We start from the raw sequence: 25,440 nt of genomic DNA, 5'->3' as shown, positions 1-25,440 counted from the left end.
ACGTGAGTTTTATGTGAAATTCAAGAGCTTAGCCACAATCACTGATTTCCGTCATACTCAGCCATAAAATAAGATAAACCCTGTGTGGAATGTACCTTTTCCTCTGTGCACACAGCCAGCCTCAAGTACACTACAAGATGTTTCTTTTAAATGACATCTAGCAATTAAGTCACAGCCTCCTGCACACAGTGAGCTTCAAACGTCTTGAATAATTTTTAAATTTCCATTCCTGCAAAGGGTGAAAAGGTAAAAATCCTACCATGTCTGACATTAAGGAAAAGGCTGAAAAATCCATGGTATCAGTTTGTTCCAGAAGCACATAAATGCAAAAACAATTAGTTTGTTTTAGAGGTCTTCGTTTACAGGTGTTTCCTAGATAAGTTATAGGAGCTCTGCAGAAAAGGACCTGGGAGTCCTTGGGCACAAACTGAAGCACGGGAAATGCTGTTTAATCATAAGGCATTTTTTTTTGTTTGTTTTTTTTAACTAGGTCACTAACAGAGTGACTGAACAGCAGAACAGGTTCCCCAGGGACATTATAGAATCTCCATCCTTAGAGATTTTTAAAATTTGAGGGAATAATAAGATCTGGAGAAACCTGCTGTAGCTGAGCAGAGGTGTTGGGGGTTAGATGATCTCCAGATGTCCTTTCCAAACTCAACTATTTGTGATTCTGTACCTGTTCCAGTCCCACCTGCACCTGTAAGAGACCTCTCCTCCAAAACAAAGGAGGTTTGCCTTCTGCCTTTCACCTGGAGTATTTGATGTTCCACTGCTGTGCTGGGCTACTGAATTTGTACCAGGTGAAAAGCAAAGAATGTTCTGACGAGCATCCTGCAAAGGAATGTGCTCTGCTCCTCCAGCTCAGGGCTGATCATTTATTACTGAGACACAGAGGACAGCTTTACCTCTGTTCATGCAGACACAGACAGCTTTTACAGCAGAGGTGTGTCCACAAGCTACAGGAATTAGGCTACCAACAACTCATTTCATACAAGACAGACACTAGAGCTGAACAGCTCCATTTCTCACCACAGCAGTTCAGGCTGTGGGCCCAGGGACTGAAGCAGACCCTGAAGAACCATGAACTGCCTGCCTGTTACTTGTTGCCAGCTATCAATAACAAAATGCCATCAGAGCTGATAGAAAAACCTGCAGTGTTACCAATTGACCTGCAATTCCACTTCAGTTCTCCTCCCATTTCTATGATAGAACAGAACCACATTCCCACTCAGTGGCATGGTAATTAGATATTCAAAAAGCAAACAAATTTCAGATGACAGTCCCCAGGAGAAAACTGATATACATGGAAAAAAACATTTTAGTTTACTTAGGGCCATTCTCTTAACAACAGGCTTGTAGGGATGCAATTAGTAGCCTGCAAGCCAGCATATGAAAAGGTTTAATTTAACCTATCAGGCCTAAAGAATAGCTATAGAAATTAAAAAGTGAAGCCACAAATCCACACAGGACTGCCACAGCTAGGAGTTTTTATGATCAGGAATTCTAGAGTGGTAATTCACAAGCATTGCATTCTGATTTCTGCTCACCCAGAAGGGCAGGCATTATTTTGGACCACCCTGCATTACCTGAGGTTCATCAAACCCATAGAGGTCAGTCTGTGGCTCTCTAGCAGTTCTCTGTACCATGCAGAAGGAAGAAGCAGCCCAATGCTGGGCAGGTTAATCCTTATTCTCCAACAACAGTTTGCTGAATTGGTGTCTTCAATAGAACTTATTTTCTTCTGCACAGAAAATCCCTACAAATGTTTTGAAACTGGGGATAAAGTTCTTGCATTACTCTCAATCAAGTTTGTGGGGAAAAAAAAGCATTATAGCAGTCCCCATGCAATGCTACACTGACAGCAGAAAGTACCAATACAGAAAGTAAAAAATAGCCCTGCAATGTTCACTCTGCTGTGACCAATGGTACATGATGGGAAGCAGCTCCTTTTAAATCAACCCAGCCTACCAAGGGAATCCCCACAAAGGAAGATTTAAGTGTCAGGAAGGAGCTGCTGGAGGTGACAACGTGGTCTGCAGCTCAAGGCAAAGGGGATGGAACCACCACACTGACTGACCCCACTGACAGGCAGCCTTTCCCACAGCACTCTGGCTGACGCAGAACCCCACACAAAATTTGGGGGAAGTAAGGCTCTACCTTTTTTTAGATTTGGACCATTTGTATTACACTGCAGACATACAAAAAACCCCCAAACCATTCCAGACAGCAAGCTGTTCCAGCACATTTTGACTTTCCAAGTACAAAGCAAAGGAAACATTCAAAAAACATGACTCGTAAAGCTTTTGCTGCTCCCTGTTAAGATTTGCTGTCATCAGGACAGCATTTTTTGGATGAAAAATATTTATTGCTAAAGGTCATAGAGTTGTCTCTTCTAAAAAAAATAAGAAATAAATGCTGCTGACACTTCCAGATGATGATTCATCTGCCCGGGAGCTCCAATAACACACGGCCACAGCTGCCCCTCAGGTTTGCTCAGACCACAGCAGCCACCAACTAACCCAGAAATCTGTCTTCACTCTCCTGTCACTCTGTTAGCCAACTTCTCAGCCCTTTTCATAGACACACCAAAAATTCCTTACACTCAAGCTTAAAACCAGATGAAAAACATAAGAAAATCTGTCAGGAAAAACACTGTTTGCAGTAGCCAGGTTTCCACACTTACCATTTCTATTATTACCAAAGTCCTGTTTTCTTCACATGCAGCAAAGATGCTCCATGTTTGAGATACAGGGATGAAAGAGGCTGAGGGATCGACACCATCACCACCATTGCCAGGAACCAGTGAAACAGCAGAACAAGAGAGAAACATTCCAGCACCTCAAGGGCAGCTGGCAAATCCCAGCACATTTAACCCCAGCACACATCAGCATGCAAGAAATGCTGGCAGGAGGGAGAGAGAGAGTCTCCTTGCCAGGGAAGGCCAAGATACTTAAGGCTACTCTTTAAAGAGTTATTGAAGTTCTAGAGGTCTGTTTAGACAACCCTTGAGTGAAAGGTCAGCATGAGATACAGCAGAGCTATCCAATGTTTTATCCTGTCAGAGTAACATCTTGATAAAAAAATTAATAGTAGATTTTTATTGAGTGATTATCCTTTCCATCTTTGGCTTTTCACTGGAATTTATGGCAACTATTTACTGATCTCTTCAGAGAAGGAGATGACATTTACTGTTTGTACTATGCCCCTCTGATCTCAGACATGGCCCCTACTGACACTACATCCAAGAGTGATTCTGTAACTTTAAAAAAAAGATGCTGCTACAAATGTAGGGAACTCTTATTTCAAACAGAAGCACAGAATTTGTGAATACAGAATACTTTGCAGACAAAGCAGAGGGCCAACCACTTATTCGTGAAGAAAAATCCAGAAATTTCTTCTCATTCTTTTTGCTGCTCTCCACTTCTGTGGCACAGCTGTGATGATCATCAGCTTGGACACGGAGTTCTTATTATCTGCCCAATTTAATCATAAGAAACAGATAACCAGAGCAGTTGCCTAGCAGTCCAAATCCAAGAGTGCTCTTTCCAAACATATAAGTAGAATTTTTGCTGGAACTTCTGCTCCTTTATGTGTTTCAGTTTGATGCATTAAACTATCAATTCTCAGTTTCAGGACTGAAGTGTTTGTTGTTTAGGTTTTGGTTTTTTTTGTTTTTTTTTTTTAAAACAATGGATAAATTTCAACCAGAAATTTATAACCATCAGCCTTTCAAGATACTATGATTAGGATTTAAGAGCCCCCTAAGACTGAGGATCTATTTGAGCCCATTGAGGGATGTGGAAGCCAACCCCAATGTGGTTAAGAAAGAAAAGTGCAGATACAGAACTGACAGCACTGAAGGAAAGGTGTTTCATCCTAACCAGAAACTGTCCTAGTGTGCAGAAATCAACTGTGCTAGCAGAAAAATAGCAGTTTAAAATAAAAACCCAACCAAGAAAAATTCCCCCTCAAACAAAGAGAACCCCCACACCAGTTTTTATTAACACACTCTTTTTGTATGAGTGTTATTCTCTTCCCTTGACAATTCAGCTCACTGTCCAGCACCTGGAGTCTTATATTTATTTATAAATAGATGCTGCACACAAATGAATCCCAGCTACCTCTTGCAACCTTTGTATGCAAGATGGATGATCAAGGGAGAAGAGTTTTTGTTTTATCAGGGGCAGGTGGAACAGAGAAGAGTGAGCTAGACAAGCAGCACAGGTGCAGACTGAAGAGCAGGGGTGGAACAAGGAGGGTTCTCTTTCAGCTGGTCAGGGCACATCTAAAGAACAAGGAAAACAGATCCACAGGAAACCAGATTTCATTACTCCCACTTCTCTGAAAAGAAACACATTTGTACAATTCACTTGTTACAGCATGAGCTTGTGTAATTTGCCTGTAGACTGAGTAGCAATAAAAAGACCTTGTCAGGAGGGTGGGTTTTCCTTCTCCTCACCTTAGCCTGAAAATCCTCTAAAGAAATACTTATTTCATGTAACATTGATTTGTTCAATGCAGCAGCCTTGCTTACAAACTCATGTGAGAGGAACTTCAGATCAAGTACTACAGCTGTTGGGTAGTGCCCATTTGGAAGCCAATATGGGTCAGAACACTAAATATTGACCAACTTGTTCCCAGACTCATTTAGGAGCTTCCTATATGGAGGGTTTCTGGAGATGTATCCTTTAGGACCTGTAGAGAAAGCTCATTTGCCTCATTTGAGTAATATCAGTGGCTTGAACTCTGCAGCTCATAAAACTAGAGTGTTAGTAACTTTAAAGGAGAAAATAGTTATTAGATCTGACCATAACCCCTCAAAGTCACTGTGCTTTCTTCAACACCAGTCAGAGGACTTTCCATGGAATTTCTCCACCTATGCAAAGTCTGCATCACAGGGGCATTAATTCCTCCTTCACTTGCCTTTTCCAGCACAGCAAGGGTGCAAAACACACGGCAAAGTGTGGCTTTATCTGCATCAGGCACCATTTAAATGGCTCAGAGAAAAAGATCTCAGCGACTACGTGCACACATTGCTGCTGCAATGACAAGTGCCTGTTCCATTTGTGGTGATGTGTGGTGCCAGTGACTCCACACCTCTGCAGACAGCACTTCAACCCAATTCCAAGTGACTACTCCAGGCACTGCAGAGCAGAATATCGAGGGAAGTTCCCAGTAAGAGGGAGAAAAGTTTTGGATGCTGCACACTGACTTCTCCGGAACACAAAATTCATGAGAAAGGCAAGCCAAATCATAGGCAGTCCCAGGTGGAAACCTTTTATCAAGGATTCTTTTACATGTTCTGCATCAAGAAAGAAAGAAAAAAAAACAAAAAAAAAAAAACCAACAAAGCAGAATGTAAGGAGAGAGCTATTCCCATCTCTTGGCTTTTTTTTTTTGTTATTTCAAGAGTCAACATTTAATGTTATGGGCTACACAGGCCCTTAACACAGCTGAATATTAAAACCAGCTTCCCTGGTTTCTCACATTGCCCAGAGCACAGGACAGTCCATGTCAGCAGCAGCTAAACCAGCACACCCTGAATATGGAACATGAATTTTTCGCTTTCAAGTGTACCGGAGCAAGATCCCCCTGAGCTCTGCAGCTGGCAAGTAAAAAACCTCAGGTTATTACACACATATTTGCAAGTGCATTGATCCCTTGGGTAGGAAAGCCTGGTGGGGATGTCACATACAAACCACCCTACCTCTGTCACTGAAGTCATCCACCAGCACGATCTCTGCCACCAGCTCGGGAGGGGAGCGGTTCAGGACACTGTGCACTGTCCGCAGCAGGGAGGACCATCCTTCATTGTGGAATGGGATTATCACACTGGTGTTTGGGAGCTTCTCCAGGTACAGCTTGTTCTTGCAGCTGGACAGACAGAGCAAGTCAAAGGGTGCTGCCAGAACACACCAGACACACCAAAAACACCCAAAACACACCAGTACTTACATATTAATTACCAGCAAGCAACTTAGTTCTTTTTTTACTCCTCAAAGTGATGGAGTGTTCTTAATTTTGAAATAGAGGTAATGAACTCTTGCCTTGTAGGGCTGGTATATTTCCATAAATAAAATTCTGCAGTATGAAGTGCAGTGTTTACTTTCCTGCAGGTGTGGCCATAATTGGACTTTACACCTTGTTAAACAGGTAAACCTTAAGGCCACATAGTGACCCAATGTAGTTAAAAACTACAGTAGCTCTTCAGTAGGGGTCAAAAATCTATTCCATCCCTGGAGCCCCGTGTCCAGAACAGACCAGTGGTAGTTGTGTGAATGGAGGTGTGTGCAGGCACAATGACAGTGCCAGCAGGACAAGCTGCCCTGTGCCCAGGATCAGGGCAGGGAGGTCCCACACAGCTCCTGTCCCTTGCACAGCCCCCAGGCTGCTGTGCCCTGCCAGGCCCTCAGGAGCTGTCACTCTGTGCACAATTCCATGCACACAGGCAGTAATTCCTCCCCCTGGCCTCCGGAAGGACAGACAGGAATGAAAGCAGCTCTGGCAGTGGCAGCTTTTTCCTGGTACCTTTCCCAGGGCACAGAGAAGGATGCACCTATGTTATACAAGCTCAGTACATCTGTGCCTACAGGAAGTTACTCTGGTGCCTGTGTGAGAGGACAGTAACTTATTCTGGGTGTAATGAATTGTCCTGGGGTGCTGCCAAGAGCCTGCAGGCTGTGGCTGCAATGCACAGATGCAAGATGCAAACTGAAGCTGCAGGGACTGCTTTCATCCAGCCCTTGGCATTGCCATCCTAACCTTCTTCCAACTGCTACTAGCTACAGTTCTGTTCTAATATGAACCAAGAGCCCTTGAATTGTTCCTAACTCTTCTTAAACTGGAATTCTCATTTTCTCACTAACTTTAACAAGTGGGAAACTTTAGCTATTAAGTTTAACCATTAAGCGTGGAGAGAAATTGTTTCCCTCCAGCTACTGTATCTACAATTGCTTTACAAGACCTGCAAAATTAGTATTTAATATTAAAAACCCTAGAGGTGCTCCAAGGAAATGTTATCAGGGGAAGACATGACTGCTGAAACAAACAATGGAATATGTGCACCAGGCAGATCCAGTACATGCTGTGCCCCAGCTCCCTGAGTCCCACAATTAACAGAAAGCAGAGGTCACACACTACTTCATATATTAAAGTCCACACAAAAACCATCTCCACACATCAGTTGCTTCCTTGCCCTTCCCCACCCAGGGCAGCTGTTGGGGAGAAGCCCAGCTGTGGCCAAAGCTTAGGGCAAGGTAGATGAAGCCTTTTTCCCCAGCACACCTTCTCCTCACACTCCCTGCTGTCTGCAGGCACATCTCCAAACTCTCTATTACCTCACTGCATGTAAGAGGCACTAAAACGTAGCTCCCTTCTTCATGGAATACTCTTTATGGACTTGGGACTTTACGACTAGGTCTCAGCCTAACTTTGTTATAAACTGCCCTCATCGACCTCTCCAGTAACACAAAGCGTACAATTTCACGTGTATCTTTTTTAATGGGCACAGAGAATGCACAGCAGATCTTTCCAGTCATGAATTCCTTCACAGCACATCCCCACTATGGGTAACCCTGCTCCCTGCCCAGCTAATCCCAGCACCCATTAGGCACATGCTGTTTATCCACTCCTCGAGGCCCCCACAACTACAGTTTGCTGTGCTGGGGGAAAGAATGAGTCAAACAACAAGCAAACCACTGCAGCAGCATCATTAATCACAGCTTAAATCATTGGTGTCCCAGGCACTTCACTTATTAATTTTATCTGGAGCTGGAGTTAGAAGTTTCACATTTAAAAAAAAAAAAAAGTTTAAATAGCAGAATTAGCAATACCGAGTCAGCAATTTCAGGAAACACTGGAGTGTGTGAGGTAACACATTAAACCCTCAGATAATGAAATATTGGCACTGTCTGACGTTTAAGTTCTCAGAGCCCAAGGCAGACCCTGGAAATGGGGGCCAGGTAGAATTTAGATTAGTAAACTCACTTCATTTCCTAGAACTTGAGCATGGGCTGATCCACAAACATCTTCAGTTACCTGATTTATCTTTATGTTTAAACATTTCAGCTGCATGCCTAAAATATTTATGGAGCTACACTCACTACTTTATTTTATATGTTCATATTGAAAAAGGGTGTCAAACCAGTGTATTTGATTAGTTTGCTGTGACAGCTGAAGAGGTAATATCTCAATTGTGCAGTTAACAAATTACAAAACCTGACTTCTAGAACTTGTATGTCATGAATAAAGTAGATGTTGAATTCAGATTTAACTGTGATAAACACAGCTTTACACACACACAAAAAAATATCTTAGATTCAAACGTCTAACAATGCTTTCAGATTAAGAACCTCACAAACAGTATTTAAAAACCACTCAGCTTTGTATAAACAAGGGCTAAGTCCTAACTGATGCATTTTTGCTAGAGAACAACTTCTGGCTTGACCAAAATCCAGTTCAACACCATCCTACAGCAAAATATCCAAAACCCAATAGACTCTAAAGTAAGCATTCAAGTGGAACATGTTTCTACTTGTAAAACTTGATAAGGCAGTTTTTATGAGGAAGATAGCCACAAAAATAATCCATAAACCTGGTGAAACTCTTCATACATAGTTGAGTGAAGCTACTCTGTCTTTTTCTGCTCCTGAGCATTCCACAGCCATTCCAGCTAGTGGCCAACATAAGAACGGGAACCTCTGGGTTACATTAAAGATTTCTTCTGAGCACGGTTGCAAGTTTGTGGTAATTTTAAGCCTTTTGAAATAAAAAATGATTTTTTCCCCAGATTTGATCTCTTCTATTTCCCACTGAAATGACTACACACTATCCTTTATTAAGGAAATACGAGGACCCACCTGTGCAAGGACTGTATTTTATAAACAAAGATACAAGAGTTCATAATAAAACGAACACATTCCTGTAGAGGTGGTAATTTAGGGCTTGCAAACCTTCACTCACAGAAATGCAAACTGTATACTCACTTTGGATGCCTGATGTCTGGAAGGGAACGATTCAGAGAAATTTTATCACTCACAAAGATATTAAAGCCATTTTCCCTGTACGCCTGGTCCACTCGCTCTGTGTCAGTCATTGGGTAAGGCTTTCCCTGTTCTCCATTTCCTGTGGGTAGTCAGAAAGTAAATACAGATCATTGCTGCTAATTAGGGCTTAACAGGCCAGAAACAAATCCATATAGCAAAAAAAAAAAGAAAAAAAAAAGCATCTTATAGTCCTTTGAACATTACTTTATTAGTTTTGTGTACTGGTCAACCACATCAATTTAACAGTTTTATCTGATAAGCAGTTTTGCTACAAACCACTCAGCTGTGCAAATCAAAGGTAAAAGCCTTTCTTCTAACACCAGAAGCAGGAGAAGGGGTTTTGGCAATGCTGTGGAGGATCTACAGAATGCCTTTTGTTTCAAAATTGGAAGAATCCATGTGGTTTGAATATCTCAACACTGCTGGAATTCTCAGCACAGATGGATCTGTGCTCTTGCACTGAGGGGCAGAGCCCTTGCAAACACATCAGTGTAAAGCTGTAACATCCAAAATGGGCCTTATTTGCAATGCAAGACAAACCCCAGAATTACAGAATTGCATGAATGCATGAGCTTGCATTCATGGGCTTGCATGAATGTTAAGAGTCCAGAATGTTTTTCTCATTCTTCCTTTCTGGGTCTCCCATTTTTAGGAGAGGTACACGTGCACTTTTTTCTTTTTTTTTGGGGGGGGGGGGGGGGGGGGGTGGGAAGTTTTTAAACCATCAGTTTTCCACATGTCATAAAAACACCAAGATTTAAGTGATACATTTGAACCTCAAAATAATTACTGTGGAGTTGAGGAAAAAGGAATTTAATTTGGATTAACATAGTCAAAAGATTAACAGATGAATTGGCTTTAACGCTTCATCATGTCAAGAACATTACCTTGAACCTAAAGTTGAACATGTTGTTCTACACTCAGCCTACCAAATAAAACCAAAGTTACAATGTGTATTAAAACATTTTTATAGCAATCTTACATACCTACACGCTCAGAATCCCTCCTTATGGCTTCTTTGTTATGCCAGTCCTTTTTCCTTTGTCCATCAGCAAAGTAAGGGTCTTTCTTTTGCCTCATGTAGGATGCCTTTGAAACAAAAAATTGGATATATAATAAATACACAACAAATGAAACCTTCCCTCAGCAGCCTCCCCTTCCTGTAAGAGGAAATTAAACATCTCCCTTAAGGCAAGATCATCACAAGCAAATGGCTTTTAGCCTGAAAGGGGTAAGGGAGGAAGTGAGTTTTGCTTGTCTCAGAACTTTATCTGAGTCTGTTAAGTGATATTTTTCCAGGGAACCATCATGTATGCAGAACAGTATTTCTTCATCAGAGAATCTATTAAAAACTCCCATTTTCATTTTGAAAACATCCAATACATCTTAAAGCCTTTTTGTTAATTAAGTAGGATGTAATGGGAGACCTATAGCAGGATCATTATTAATGAGACACTACCACACATGAATAAAATCAAAGCAAGATTTAAAAGGTCATTTATTAAGACTCTTGCTGCTGAACGCATTTAGAGATTCTATTTCATTATGTTGTTCCTGAAATTCAAAAGGCACAGGTGCTCTGAACACAAGTCAGCAAATGAAGATACCCAGGAATCCAATGTCTCCAGCTCACCTCTGACTGCACAGGATGGAGACTCACATTTGCTGAAGGAAAGGGGAGTCATGAGAGGCACTGCAAAAGCTTTATTGATTCACATCGTGCAGGAGAAGGCAAGTGCAGCCCCAGAGCAGCTGAGCTGGTGAAAAACCACACATTCCTGTCATGGAGGGAATCACCTGATCTCACCAAACATAAACACCAAACTAATTTGCTTGACCTGTCTTGTGGTTTTTCAGCTGTCCCATTAAACACCGCTGTTCTGCAAATTCCTACCTGGTCATAATACCACCCCTTCTAATCATTCCCACTAAATAAACCACACCAGAGCACACTACCATCCCGTGAAATTTTTGCCTCTATTTTTGCAAGAGTAATTCTTTGCCAGGCCAGCTCACTGATCAGTCTCCTCTCCAGGATACTCCTCTGCCAGGAAAAGTCCTGGAAAGCTCTCTCAGACCAGAGCACCTCCTTGCCAGGAGAGTTTTGCCAACTTTCTGAGCACTACTAGCCTTCTGCACAACTATCATAATGGGCACAGGAACAACTGGCAAGTCTGCAATCTCTGTATTTTAGGTCTCTTTTGTCTCCTGTTTATAATGTTCTGGACTGAATGCACACAGCAGGAGAATCGCCGACAATGCCACTGTCCCTCCTGCCATTTGCTGGGATTAAACATGTGAAAATCCCTTAAAAGCAGTTGCTCTGGAAACCCCACCCACCACTGCAGAGGAGAGCATGGCCACATTGTCCAGAGACTAGATCCAGGAGGAAGAATACACAGGGCAACTCTGAACCTCACAACACCCACTGCATTTGCACCCCAAGTCAAACCTATACAAAGTGAGCAGGGAATTCAGGAAACTTGAAGAAAAAGATGAAAACTGAGACCCAGCAGCAAAACAAACATCCAATCTGTCTAACAGAGCATTGTTAAGAGTACTTAAATCCCATCTCTTTCTGGGAATTGGGCAACTTAAATTAGAAATGCAGAGGCACCTTCCTTCCCTCTGAACTCTGAAAACATCCCTTGGAAAACACCTGTGCACTGCTGCAGGTGCCCAAGGGGACTGCTCTCTGTGCTAGGCTTGGCTGGGGTGGAGTTAATTTTCTTCACAGGAGCTGCTAGGGGGCTGTGACTGGGCTTTGTGCTGGAAAGTGTGGATGAAACAGGGATGTTTTTGTTGCTGCTGGACAGGGCTTACCCAAAGAGCCCTCAGAGAGGAAGGTGGCAGGGAGCACAGCCAGGCCAGCTGAGCCCAGGGACATCCCAGACCATGTGGTGTCATGCTCAGTACATAAAGCTGGGGGAAATAGGAAGCAGGGGTTTTTTGAGTGGTGGCATTAATCTTCCCTGCTTTCTTCGGGAAGGCCTAAACACCTGTCTGCTCATGGGAAGCAGGGAATGGATTCCCTGGTTTGTTTTGCTTTGTGGGGTTTTTGCTTTACTTTTTAAACTCTTTATCTCAACCCAGGAGTTTTCTCACTTCTACTCTGCCAGTTCTCACCCCCACTGTGGGTGGCTGCGTGGGGCTGAGCTGCCAGCTGGGATGCAACCACGACTCTTTCCTTCTGAAATCCACACACGGGATGGATCTGCAGCTGTCCTCCACAACAGCTCCCAGGAGATGGGAGACATTTCAATACACCCCAAAGGATTCACCAACATCTCCAGAAGGGAGGCCACACCACTGGGCTGCTTCAGGAGGGGCATCTCCATTACACAGCTGTCCCACCACAGCAGCAGCCTAAAAGCCATTAAAGAGCACTTGCAGCCATCCCTGCTCAGCATGTGCACCCCAGGCTCTGGCCTGGAGTGATCCTTGTGTTTGTGTGCTCAGTGTAGGATAATGTGTACAGGGAAGTAAATTTTCTGCACAGCTTCAAGCCATTCTTCAGAGGGGTCAGCAATGCACATGTAAACATCCTCAGAGCAAGCAACAACCTAATGCAAGCAATTTAAGCCCTGATATAGAGGGAAAGCAGGCAGCAGCACATCATCCTCTAGGGCTGTTAAAAGAAAGGAAACAAAAACAGAAGGAAAACAAAACAGACACTGCCACTGCATTACACACAGCACCGATCAGGGAGATGGACAGTAGAAAGTCAAGCACAGAGATGTATTTCTCCAAGTCCCAGATAAATTTACACACAAAAGCATCTGTGAGCGGGGTTAAGCTAACCTTGTCAGGGCCACACATGTCAGTTACTTGTAAACTTTAAATTAAGCAGGAAGGAAAACTATGAAGCACACACATCAGTTATTCAGACCTCTCTGAACTCCAGTGATGGACTTCAGAGGTACACAGGGTAGGAGCTATCGATCCTGAAGTCCTGGGAACAGGCTCTGTACAGCTCTGAGTCTAGGAGACTTACAAGGATCAACACCTCTTCATGTTGCCACTGACAAAATAAAATGAGGACTGTGCAGGGCGAGTCACTATCAGCCCCACTGCCTGCAGTGCTCATGGTGTTTCTGCCCTGTACAACTGAACACCAAAAGAGACGCACACAGGACAAGCACAACATGAACCTCTGTTGGATCAACATAAACCTCCAAGTGGCTTTTAGAATCCTGAAGGGCAGTTCCAGATCACGGCAGACACGCTGCATTCTGGTGCTGTTTTTGGTCTTGGGCAGAGAAGTTACCTTAGTTCATCCAACAGTGGAATCCTTCACTACATTTAATTCAGCCTGGGTAAATGTTAAGAGGTCAGAATATTTCTTACTGTATCCATTGCAAGCAGACATACAGTGCTTACGCTGGTTCTGCAGGTCCCTGTTAAAACACCCTAACTGAAAAGTCTGATGTGAGTCACTGACAAGTTCTGTCAACAGTGTGTAAACATTAATTTTGAAGTGACTTTCAGCGCTAGAAAAGGAGTATCAGTGTCTTTGCCTCTGTGACCTTGCCAGCCCTCACCATCAACACAGCCCTGGAGGGAAGGTGGAGCAACAGCAGCCCGATCAGCATCGTATTTCTGGTTAAGAACCACACTTTCAACACCAACCTAATTTCAGCAGACCACCAAAAAAAGCCAGTGTGAACCATGAAACATTTGCCTTCCCCCTCCTCGACTACAGCTCTTATCTCATGCCATCACTATCAGCAGAGCTGTGTGTAAGGTTGCAGGCATGATGCCACCACATGTCCTCCACGTCCCTCTCACTGGGAAAATGGGCAGGTTGCTGACACTGATGCGATTTTGGAAGCTCTTTTACTTCTTTCTTGCTTCCCCCCCAACCCTCTCTTTGTAAAAGATGTCTGAGCTCTAGAAATCCAGACACAGCATACAGGGACCAGAATGTTGCTTTTTTTAGTGGTTTCCTTCAGGGATGCTGCATGGGATTTGACTCAATTATGCAAATTACATAACTTGATGATACTCCTTCAACAAATGCTCTAGACTGTGATATCAGAGCAATCTGCAAAACACAGCAAGTTTCCTAGGACTGACTTTTGCTTTAACTCTTAAACAAGCATCTCATTTATGGGGAGCTGCATTTCATCTCAATTTCCACTCTCATCCTAATTTCTCATTAATTCCAACTGCACAGCAGGAGAGAGGACATTTTTGTCCCAACCTTCCACCATATCCCCCCCCTTATGTGCATTTTATCTGTGGAATACAGTGACCATTGTTTGAACATTAGAGCTTTCAATTCTGCATGGTTAGGGTAAATTCACATTATGGACGTGGATTTCTATCCCTATAAAAGAGGTCAGCAATTTTCACTTCAGCTCTTTAGCTTCCCATTTTGCAAAAATATCACTGTTTTTTTAAATGGTCAATTGTAAACAACATGTAAAAAGCACATTTTAAAGCATGAAGGCTTCATTATGATCATCTAGTCAGGCTATGTAAGTGCACAGCCATTGAATTCCATCCATTAACTCCTCCAAAAAGCCCTTAAGTTCGATTTCAGCTTGAGCATATTTTCTTTTCCTTAAGAACTGGAAGTTGTTTACCACTAAGGAATGATTACTTCTCCAGCAATATCTTAAACTGTTCGCCTGCCTGTTTCCAGCCTTCATTTTTTAAAAACTGAAAATGAACTAAAGTAGAAAGGCATATTAAGCAATACATTGAAAATGGATTTAGACAGATTGCTGTAAATAAGCCCCTTCTGTTGTCTACCACACTGTTACTTAACACGCCGCCAAAGCAACTGATCAGTGTTCAAACGCCAAATGCACAAAAATGGAATTTTAATTTTTTGTTAAATCACTATTTAGCATGCCTGGCTACAGCCAAAAAAAAAAAAAGTGCGGATGGAGACATAAGCCAGGACTTTTCTACACATGTGGTAAAAAAGATTTGCTGAAGCATATATGTTAACAATAATGCTGTACAGATCTCAAACATTCTTCAAACATTTGTTTTGCTGATTTATTATTTTCTTTCAAACCAAGGAGCTATAATCAGACACAAGATTTTTGGAGGCAGTGTCAAGCAGGGCATCTGCTTCACTCCAGACCTCTTCATTTATCCCAGCACCTCAACAAAATCTTATCTTGCACTTATATCCTATAACAAGATATCGAAGATGCCAAAACAATTCAAGAAAAACAACAGGAAAAGGGAAAGCAGCAAACAGGAACCGTTCCTCTGTTTATTAAAGGAACTTGCAGCCTGAGGTGAACTCGGTGGAACACTCCAGAGCACACACTTGGGAGCAACCCAGTTGTCACATTCTGTGACATGGCAGAGCAGAAAGAGAAAACATCTATTGGCAGGTTTTTTTCCAGTCTTCCAAAACCTACAGTACCTGAGGTGTTTCAGGAAGCAAAATGTGAGGGAAGCCAGGTCTAGCAGAAAACAGCAAGAATCCTCCCTCTCACTGCAGCAAACTCAGGTTTTACTGATCACTGGGCCATCCATGCTAAATGTAAGGAACCCTTTCATAAATAAATAGATAGCAAGTGTTACTGTATATGCACTGTGAAGAAATACAATTTTTTTGTTTGTTTGTTTGTCAGAGCTCTATTAGCAAGTGTTGAACAACAAGCTGGTACACTGTTCACACAGCACAGACAGACTCCATCCTTTTTACTGGCAGGAAAACAGCTGAGACTTTCAGATGAGCTAATGAAAAATAAAAATATCACCAACATCAGCTGGAAGCTGCTCCTGGGTCAGGAAGCTGAGCATAACCTCAGTCAATCAAAGCTCCTCATTTACTGGAACAAGAGACAGCATACTACTGGAAAAAAGGCTGCTAAAAGCCTGTTGTGTGATCTACCCAAGTGTTTTCAAAAGGTTAATTTTTGAAGATATTTCAGCCCATAAAAAATGTAAAAGGTACATTAACATAATCCATAACTTCAACATTTCAGGAAAAGGCAAAGCAGGACTAAATGGCACCACATCATGCAGAATTTTTAAGTGCTTTCAAAGACAAAAAAGCCAAGTTCATCTTCACAGCTTGTTGGGACTCACACCCAAGCAACAGGTTTGAACCACACCTAAACTTTTCTTACAGATTCCCCTGGTCATCATTTTCTTTCCCACCTATAACACCAGTAATACTGAAATTCAGGTTTTTGCTTGGTTTTTGAGGAGGCCAGGCTTTGAAGTATGGGAATGTCCTGTTTGATTAATTCAGCAGTAGAGCCCCAGACAACTGTGGGCACTCCCAGGTCAGTCCTTGTTAGATCCCATAAACCTGTGAGTTCTGAGCTTTCTGTACTTTCAGACACTGACCCCCAGCAGAACACTGCTTTTGACTTGAGGCCTTGGAAAATATTCCAAATTTGGGTGATGGAGTTAGAGTCACAGGTGTGTGAATTCACATGGTGAAGGGTTTTGAATTTGAAAAGTTTTAGAATATAGTAATAGGTATGGGAGAAGATAGAGGATTTTGGGTGTTGTCTTTTTTTCTATCCTCTTCATTATTTCAGGTAGTAGTTTCTGGTTGGACAGCTAGTGCTGCACTGCAGGTCACAAGAATTTGGTTACTGGGCCAAAAGTATAAATAATATAAATTCTCTATTGGATTGTTTAGCTTTAAAAGACCTTGTAACCAGCCAGATTTAGACCTCCATTTTGCTTGCTTTAAGCTCATAGCTAGAAGTGCTGCAGAACTCTGTACTTTAGATAAGATTTAATAAACAACCAAGCCCAAACACGAGAAAATGTGTCTCCTTCACGTTTTTAATCCTAACTCTGAGTAAAGACAGAAGAAAATTAAAACAAGCTACTAATTAAGTGGTGCAGTTACCACCTTTACAAGTCCTTACCCTGTCAGAGAATGAAACCACAGCTGCACCAGAACCAGCTGAAGGGATCAGTGCAGAAAGGCACAAAGCAGAGCCTTTTGTGCAGAATGCCCAGGGACATCTGGGAGCTGCAGAGCTATTAAAGAATATGTTCCTTGCAGAATGCCAGCTCCTTGGTGGATGGGACAGCCTGCTGCTTTTAGCTGTTTTTTAATGCAGTAAGTTTTTTGTACCTAGTGCTAGAATAGTACTTGTTTGAACTGAAACTCCCCCTCTCCCTTTAAATTCCTTCAGTTAACAAATTTTATTCAACATCAATTGCTGAAAACCTCTTAGCACAAAAAAAAATATAAAATAAAATCATCTCGCAGAAAGTCCTGGATCATCGGTGGATTAAAGTCTGCAGACATCAGCTGAGCACAGTGATATGACATCCAGCTTAGTCATCTATCTCTGCCAAACACCTCACACTTTGTTCTTTGCTTACCTTTAGAGATAATACTATAGTTTTGTGATGTCTGCTGTTCTGAACTTACTGTTTGACTAATTCAGCCCAGGTCTACAGAGGCACAGCATCTTCCAAGGTCAGCAGAGAGCACCAAGCAGTGAGTTCCTCCCTGAATTTAAGCACATCTTGTGATAGCAAAGCAGTTTCACTCTCAGACTTTCCTTTCAGCTTAAAACCCCAGCTGGCCTACTTTTAGAATTCATTTGCCCACAATAGCTTTCTCATCTTTTCTGTTCACTAAAACATTTACAGCCCTTTCCATCTACAGAACTGCTCCACCTCCCACACTGAGCCTGTCTCAGGAATCTGCTGAACACTGTGGAATAAGCTCCTGCAGGCATTTAGCTGGGGTAAACCACCTTGTTTTCCCCTCAAGCAATAAGAACATTTCTTTAACCTTGCTCTAACATACAGCAACAGCCTATAAAATTCCCAAAGAATATATCACGCCCTGTGCTAGCCTCTGTCTGAGATGGAGACAACCCACTCCTCACCTTGCCTGAGGTACAAGAGCCAGGAGGGGCTTGGACAACAAACACACAAAATGAAGATGTAGACAAAAGTAACCTCTGAACTTCCATTTCAAATAAGATTAGACTTCCCACACTTCCCACCTTCCCTTTCTGTTTTACAGCTTGCTGGAAACATAAAACTAGATGAGCTCTCCCAAGGAACCAGGGTACATTTAGTGTTTTATCACATGTCCAAGAGCTGCTTTTGGACTGCAACTCCTGGCAGCAGCAACAGGCAGGAAATCCAGAGAGATGCACTTTGTTTTCCACAGAATCTAGTGCTAGCTGAGGCTGTCTTAAATACAGCCTTATGTTCACAGAAGGAGGGAGCAAGCTGGTTTGGAGATCAGTTTGAGAAGTGACCATTTGAAGCAGAACCTGGCACATGTCTGCAGATACCCACACTCCATTTAACTCAACTGAACAGCCCACAAGGTGAAGTGGCTTCCATCAAGGGCAAACTCTGGAGCACTGTTTCTGAAATCTGACTTTCCAGTAAGACTTACAGATTATGTTGCATATGCAAAAATAGCTGGATAATCTGCATTAAGATTTAATAAAAAGGCAGAACAAAAAACCTATTAATTCCATCATCTTGGTGAATTCCCTGTACTCGAGCTATAAACTCCAGATCAGATTACAGGAATGTTAAACCAATCAAGGACTGCTTAGATTAACAAAACTTCCAAATATTTTACACACAAGCATAGAATATTAGCAGAAATCCCATTAAAAATACATCACAATGAGCATCCTCAATATCCTAAACACAGAAATACTACACAGAGGTGAAATTCCCAGCACTCAACCAATACAAGATGACAACTCAGATGGTGCTGCACGTAGGTGGACCTGGCAAATGTGCGACTGCAAATTCAGGTTACAGGAAAAAAATGTACAGCATTTATAACTGTCTGAATGAGAAAGCATGGTAATGTGTGCCTTTCATTCAGCAGAATTCACCTGATTGGGTACTAGGTCCTTGGGAAATCCTGGTATAACTCCTGGTATAAACTGGCATAACTGGTACGGAAATGGAAATCAAGTAAATAAAGGATAAGGCTGCTAATGCTCCAATAATCTTTGGAGCAAGAACAGGACAAAATCTACCTGCTGGACATGCAAAAGAAGAATTCTAAGTACTTTCCACAGAGACAGACATTCCAAGAGAAAAACACTTAATTTTGGGGCTTACCAATGTGAAAAGTATACTACCAGGACACCCTGCACTTTGTGATAAAGGCACAAGTGAGACTGCACTAGAACATGTTTTCTGAGGTAAGATGAGTGAGGCAGTTTGAAAGCTTGCCAACAGCTATAGTTCATAATAGTAAACAGAAATGCTCAGGATTTTGCCCAAAAAAAGCAGGCAGAACACCATAAGGCATCCATAAGCCTGACAGAGCTGCTGCAGTCTGCAACAGCTGACAGTGTAGATCAGATATTTACCTTTCCTCATGGAAACTGGGCTGCTGCCAAACTTACACAAACAAAATTCAAGGGCACATTATGGAAGGTTTGATGCCTGGTGAGGGGCAAAGATTTGTCAGCAAGCACAGTACACTGGCTTCAGAAAGGTTAATACTGCTCTTCTGAAATCTCCAAAAGGGTAAAAAAAAAAAAATCCAACATTCAGCGCTATGGAAAAATATACTCAATCCATACAAAACCTACGTGACAGCTATGACTCAAAAACTGAAATAAGAACTGTAGCTGCCACTTTGTTGTGTGCCAGGTACTGAGAATGTGTTTTATGTCAGCACAGTGCTTCCCACAGCAAGTTGCATATCATGCTTAGAAACTGTTTCTTCCCTGAATTTTGAAAGCTACTAGGAAAAAAGAAAATAAAATCTGTATTTTAGGTTTTTTTCTTGAGCCTTCATCCATCACTAGGAGTAACACAAAATTATTGAAGTATCTGTAGCTAGATATTTGAGAGGAGGCACAATCTGACTGTCACCTGTGTAAAAGTCAGACCCAAAACCAGAGGATGTCAGAACATCTATGAACAGCATCCACCAACACAGGGAGTGATCCCCAGACATGCTCTGCCAGCTCACCTTGCTCAGCAGACCCAGAGCAGATGATTGCACCTTAACCCTAGACTGTCCCTGGAAATGCAGACAGGTGACACAATAAATACTCAGTTAAAAGCATTTTAGGGAGAACTTAAGCCATCAAGAGGCCTATAGATATTTTCAGAGTGCACTCTTCCCCCATTTATCTCCTGCTACCAGAACAATTAGCCTGCCTACATCATACTTGCACACATCTTGAACCAAACAGTTGCTGCTAAATCCAACAAAGCAAAAAGAGCCACAAGCATTTTTCTGTTTTATTTTCCACAGTCTTCAGACAGTACCTTCAGTGCTGACACTGCTCACTTGCCTTGTAGACACTGGGAAACCAGCAACCACTCTGACAGCTTTAGTTTGGGGAAAAAAAAAAAATAATTGTTTCCAATAAACTTTCACTATTACTTCAGGTGGTGCTCCAAAACAGGTTTGCTGCCTGATTTCCACCAACAGCATCAGTCTCAGCACAGCTTTTTCTTAGCAGCAAAACCACAATTTCCTAGCTTTCATCAACAGAATATCCTTATTTTCCTTTTAGCTGTTTAAAGATTTTCAAGTGAATTCCTTACCACATTCCTGGCAAACTTGATGCTTCTTGACAGTGTTAAGCTGAAAACATCAGCACTAAAAAGCATTATTTAACAGAGCTCTTCTTCCCAAAGAGTTATTTAACTGTTTCTCACACAATTAGTATGTTGCACTCAGCAAATGCACACAAAACCCCAAACTCTCAAAAATCAGAGTTACTGCATAAAAATCCCAAATTCAGTTGTCAACCTCTTCTAGGAGACCAGGTCACCACCGATGGGTGGCCAAAGTGACTCAGAACACACATCACACAATTATGGACTAGAAAACCCACCAGGATCCACTGAGGGAAGGTCATCCCACGGACAAGTTCTGGGCACCTTAAAAATAACTTGCATTTTCAGCAATGTTTAAAGGTTTCTCAGCAGTTAAAAGCTGAGAGCCAAGCACATGTACCCAGCAAGAGAGAGCATCTGGCATCCTTCCCCCACTCCTCCCTCCACAGGTAAAGCACTGGCAGAGCTCTCTGCAGCACTCCTGTTCCTGGGCACAGTCTGTGCATCATCTCATCACACTTCCCAAGTTTAATACTCCTCTCCCAAGCAAGCTGCTCACAAGGCTTCACTCCATCCCTTTCAAACATGAAATTGTGAATATCACACATCTTTATGCCACCCCAAGAGTCACCTGTCCACTCCTGCGCCCTGGGGTGAGGTGAGGCTGACCCAAGGCCAGACACTGTGTGGTTACCACTGGTCCCTTCTAGAGATGCCCTCTAGTAGTGACCACTGAGCCTGGTTTGGGTGCAATAGGGGAAATAGAGGCTGAAAAAACAAATTAATTGAGTCTGGGAAGAAGCTGGTTGACAGTATTAGACTGCCTGTGGAAGGCAGACAATATTTCCAATAACTGAAAGATGTTGAACACTTCTGCAGAATTGAGGAAGAGCAGGGCTGGGGATGCAGACACCAAAACATTGTGTATGTCCAAAAGGTGACAAATCACTTTTGGATGTAGTCCTAAAAGTGACAAACTGCTGCTAATGATGACAGTGTCAGGATTAAAAAGGAAGAAACAAGCAGCTTCTTTGGTAACAACCAGGCAAACAGGAGAGAAAAGAGAGGTGCCACTCAGTGAGGTAAAACAGAGCATTCTGAGTCTTGTTGTTATTAATATCCAAATTAGAATTCACTCTAATCAAAAATTACACACTCTGATGCAAACATTCAGATCATGTGTCAAAGTAATCTTTACCAGAATCTTTCTAGACCCTGTAAAATTATCTATCGATTTCAATACTGGAATGGAAAACAGGCTTGTTAAATCTGCTGATGCCGCTAACTGGAGAATGGGATTAAAATTCAAAAGCAGTCCTGACCACAGAAAAAAGCATCAAAAATTCAGGATACAATTCAAAGGGTAAAGAAGACATTAGCTGTACAAATGTGATTTCAATACTTTTTTATGCAGCTGTTCAGCAGCTGTTCTATCATCATGACTGCATGGAACTCTGTCCTGCTGTTTGAAAAAAGCTAATTTCATCCTGAGATATTTACAAAAACATCACATGCAGAAAAATGCAAAATAATGGACGCTGATGAGGGCAGAGATGACTGGGAAGAAAAGGAAGGGCATGCATTACAAATAGCCCTCACACTTTTCCATATTGCTGCAAAGAAGAAAAGCCCAAGACATGAAATTAGAAGTACCACACATGAAATTATGGAATAGGTTTTTCAACTATGTCAGAAATTAATACAGTTCATCCTGGGCCAAGAGGCAATTAGACTCTGAGGGGTTTCATTTCACCACAAAGATCTTAAGGGAGGTCTTTCCCTTGCGAATACACTGAAAACACTGAATTCCTGAAATTTACAGCATCCACTTCCTGGATAGGGTTACAGCAGCCAAACATCCTCATGAGCATCCTTTAGGCATCACATTAAAATATATCACAATATTTGCTATTTTCCTAGATCTAGTCTAGCTCCTATAGCACAGCAGAACTAAATTCCAAAGAAGCTGAATTATTTAGAGCATTTACTGTCCTTCAGGGTCATTACAAGAGCATAGAAGTTAGCCCTATGATAAAATATAAATTCTCTTCTCTACGGCATAGTCTGACCTTGCTATAATGAAGCTCCATGGGACTGAGAAAAATTGCTGTACAGCAGGACATTCTCTAAAATACAGTTTTTGTAGCTTCTCATACCAGAATAAAAAAGTTCCCAATTTGACTCGAATGCATTATATCTCGTATTTTTATGAGTCTTGCTTCATATTGAAAGAATGCTGCTTAAGCATCAACAAAAAGGGGAAAAAAAAAATCAATAAAGAAATAAAACGCATGGTTATACATGAAATTCAGCAGAGAATGGCAGCTACAAACTCCTCAGATTTGCTTAGGTGTTTGTTCTCAACCAAGTCTCATTAAACAGGAAAAAAGAATTAAGATCCCACTGCTGGGATTGTTTCAGAGAGGGCAGGCTATTAGCAGGTCGTGTTAGAGAGCGCCTGACTAATTCATTGTGTGTTCATCTCTCTCGAGTCCCCTGAAAATTTATGGTGTAACACCTCATGGCAAAAACAGCACTGGCAAAATAGTGCTGCTCAGCTCACACAGACAGCTCCACTTCACCTCTTTGGAGGAATTCTGAAGGTGAATCTCTGTTCAGCCTTGTACAGAGTAGCATAAACTATTTTAAAGCCTCCTTTTAATGGGAACAGGGAGTGAGACACAACTTGTATCCTAGATTTTGTGTGTTCCCTGGACTCAAGGACAGTTGTTCTGGGAGTATTCAGGCAATGCTCAGACAGTCCTTTTAAGAGCCATGTTCATTGGCTTTCAGCAGAGAAAAGGATAACTCTGCTGAAAGGGGTTATGGTTAATGCTGTTCTGCACAATGTGAATGAAGGAAGAAGGGCCACTGCCCTCTGCAGAATGATGCCCTACAGAAAAGCAATGGGAAGATCATGGGTGCAGCACACAGCGTTTTAGAGAGGTTTTCAGAACAGCCTTTGCAGCACTGGCAATTTTATCCCTCCCTGAAGCAGCACAGGTGTTTTGAAAATGGAGCACTCCAAGCCTTAAGCATTTCCAACTGTGGTGTGCAGAAAGAAAAGGTTCCCTCTGCTCTGCTGTTTGCACTCACAGTTAGCATCAGTCAGATTTCCTGAATTCTGTGACGTGGTGAACTGCAATCAAATAGAACTGCTTTAACAAAAACTTCATCTCCTTCAAGCTCTGTGGTTTTTAAATGCTCTATCAGACTTGCACATCTGTTGAGTGACGAAGTGACCTTGGAGGAGAGTAAGGAGGCTGAAGAAACTGCTGGGAACAAAGAGATGCAATTAGTGATGATGAACTGGTCTTATTACCATACAAGACTGAAGTTCAAGTCTTGATCTGTGTCATAAGCGACGAATCAATCTGGTTAATTTTGCCAATAGCCATTCTTCGGAAACAATTTTTCATTACTGCCAAAAAAAGAGCTCTGACCTGAGGAGTGAGAGCATTAACCAGAGCATTTTGGGGAAGCCAACATTGCCTGAGAGCTGTTGCCCTTCAGACTCATCTCCTGACCACAGAAAGCTTTCACAGAGATTCCCATTTGCTTGTGACAATAGCCTGTTTCACACACACTTCATACAGAGAATCTTAAAAACCCTGCCAATGCTGGAATACTGTTAAATAATAATTCAAGACTGAGATAATGGGCATGGGGGTTCCCTCCTCTCTTCTTTGCAAGTCAAAACATAGTTTTCTGTTCAAGAATCATTTTGAAGAAACTATACTGCATATACAGATGTAGCAACACAGCCTATCACAAGTTTTTATCAAAAGTGACAAGCTCATGGCATGAATATTACAACATTTTAAAATCTTTCAGCACAAAAGAACAGCTAAAAAGTCCTGAATGACTTTGCTCAGGAGATGGACACCATGTGTGCTCCAGCTGACCTGACTAACGATCATTCAAGCTTCAAATCTGCTGCTAAAGTCTCCATTGTAAGCAATTATTTGCCTCTGTGCAAAAATGTTCATTTCATGCTCTGTAAACACATCTCCCTGTGAAAGACCAGCCTGCCCATAAAGATTTCTTCTGACAGCCTGCTGACCATCTCCTGCAGCAAGTGCCTGGAGCATCTTTTGGAGGCAGAAACATCTGTTCTCCCCTCCCAGAGAAGAGAACATGTTTACAGGTGAGCCATGCACAATGGCAGCTGCAGAGTGCTGGCACTTAACTAAGACAGAGTAACTTGACACTGTAAAATTAAAGACAGCAGCAACTGCTTTCAAGTAGCTGTAATAATTTGTCATAGCATTTAATCAACTAACCTCTTGTGGAAAACATCCCCTCTGCAGTGCTGCTCTCAGGGTAAGGATTCATGGATGACATAGGCTGTGGTAAGAAAGATTGCTTTTTAAGTAAAGGTGGAACTGCAACAGGGTGGTTTGTCAAGCTTCAGGGGAAAAAAGCACCACACTGGTTATACACCAGTAATAAGCAGGCAGATTATTTAGCCCAAACCACAGGCAGCCACACCTAATCCTGTGAGCAGTCTCTCCCCATGAGATCATGAAACATGATGCTACATGGCAAGTGTTTTTTGCCCAAGAACATTAGTCTGAATCCCAAAACCATTACATACAGTGCCAGTTTTGGGTGTCAGCACATGCAAGACAAGCTGCATATTTTAAGATAATACAAAAAAAAAAAAAAAAAAGGAAAAGCAACTGCTTTCCCAAAACACAAGCTAAATGTTAGATGTGGAAGTCACCACCTTTGCTAGAAAGGCAAGGGAATCATAAGTATGCCAGACACTTAACGCATGGAAACAAGTCAACTTTGAATAATTTTATGCTATTAAGAGATGCATATTGAATATGGACCCAGATCACTTCATAATTCATATCTACCACATACTAAA

At 42.0% G+C, this 25,440-nt stretch overlaps 1 protein-coding gene across 2 annotated transcripts in view; it reads right to left on the bottom strand.

Annotated features, from left to right (window-relative positions):
- GALNT10 (polypeptide N-acetylgalactosaminyltransferase 10) overlaps nucleotides 1-25,440 on the bottom strand; it is a 76,110-nt gene that overhangs the window by 28,134 nt on the left and 22,536 nt on the right. The window contains exons 3-8 of one of the 2 annotated variants that reach the window (XM_062502041.1): nucleotides 22,621-22,637; nucleotides 16,128-16,137; nucleotides 13,723-13,735; nucleotides 10,034-10,111; nucleotides 8,988-9,126; nucleotides 5,711-5,877 (exon numbers count right to left, since the gene is read on the bottom strand). In XM_062502041.1, coding sequence (XP_062358025.1) covers nucleotides 5,711-5,877; nucleotides 8,988-9,126; nucleotides 10,034-10,111; nucleotides 13,723-13,735; nucleotides 16,128-16,137; nucleotides 22,621-22,637 — 424 coding nt within the window. Of the gene's footprint in view, nucleotides 1-5,710; nucleotides 5,878-8,987; nucleotides 9,127-10,033; nucleotides 10,137-13,722; nucleotides 13,736-16,127; nucleotides 16,138-22,620; nucleotides 22,638-25,440 lie in introns of both variants that reach the window. The other variant, XM_062502040.1, reaches the window with a different exon arrangement.

Source organism: Cinclus cinclus, chromosome 14 (genome assembly GCF_963662255.1).
Source record: "Cinclus cinclus chromosome 14, bCinCin1.1, whole genome shotgun sequence".
In the NCBI taxonomy this organism is placed as follows: Eukaryota; Metazoa; Chordata; class Aves; order Passeriformes; family Cinclidae; genus Cinclus; species Cinclus cinclus.
Note: the sequence above shows the minus strand (reverse complement) of the source record. Positions and strands in the feature narration are given on the sequence as shown.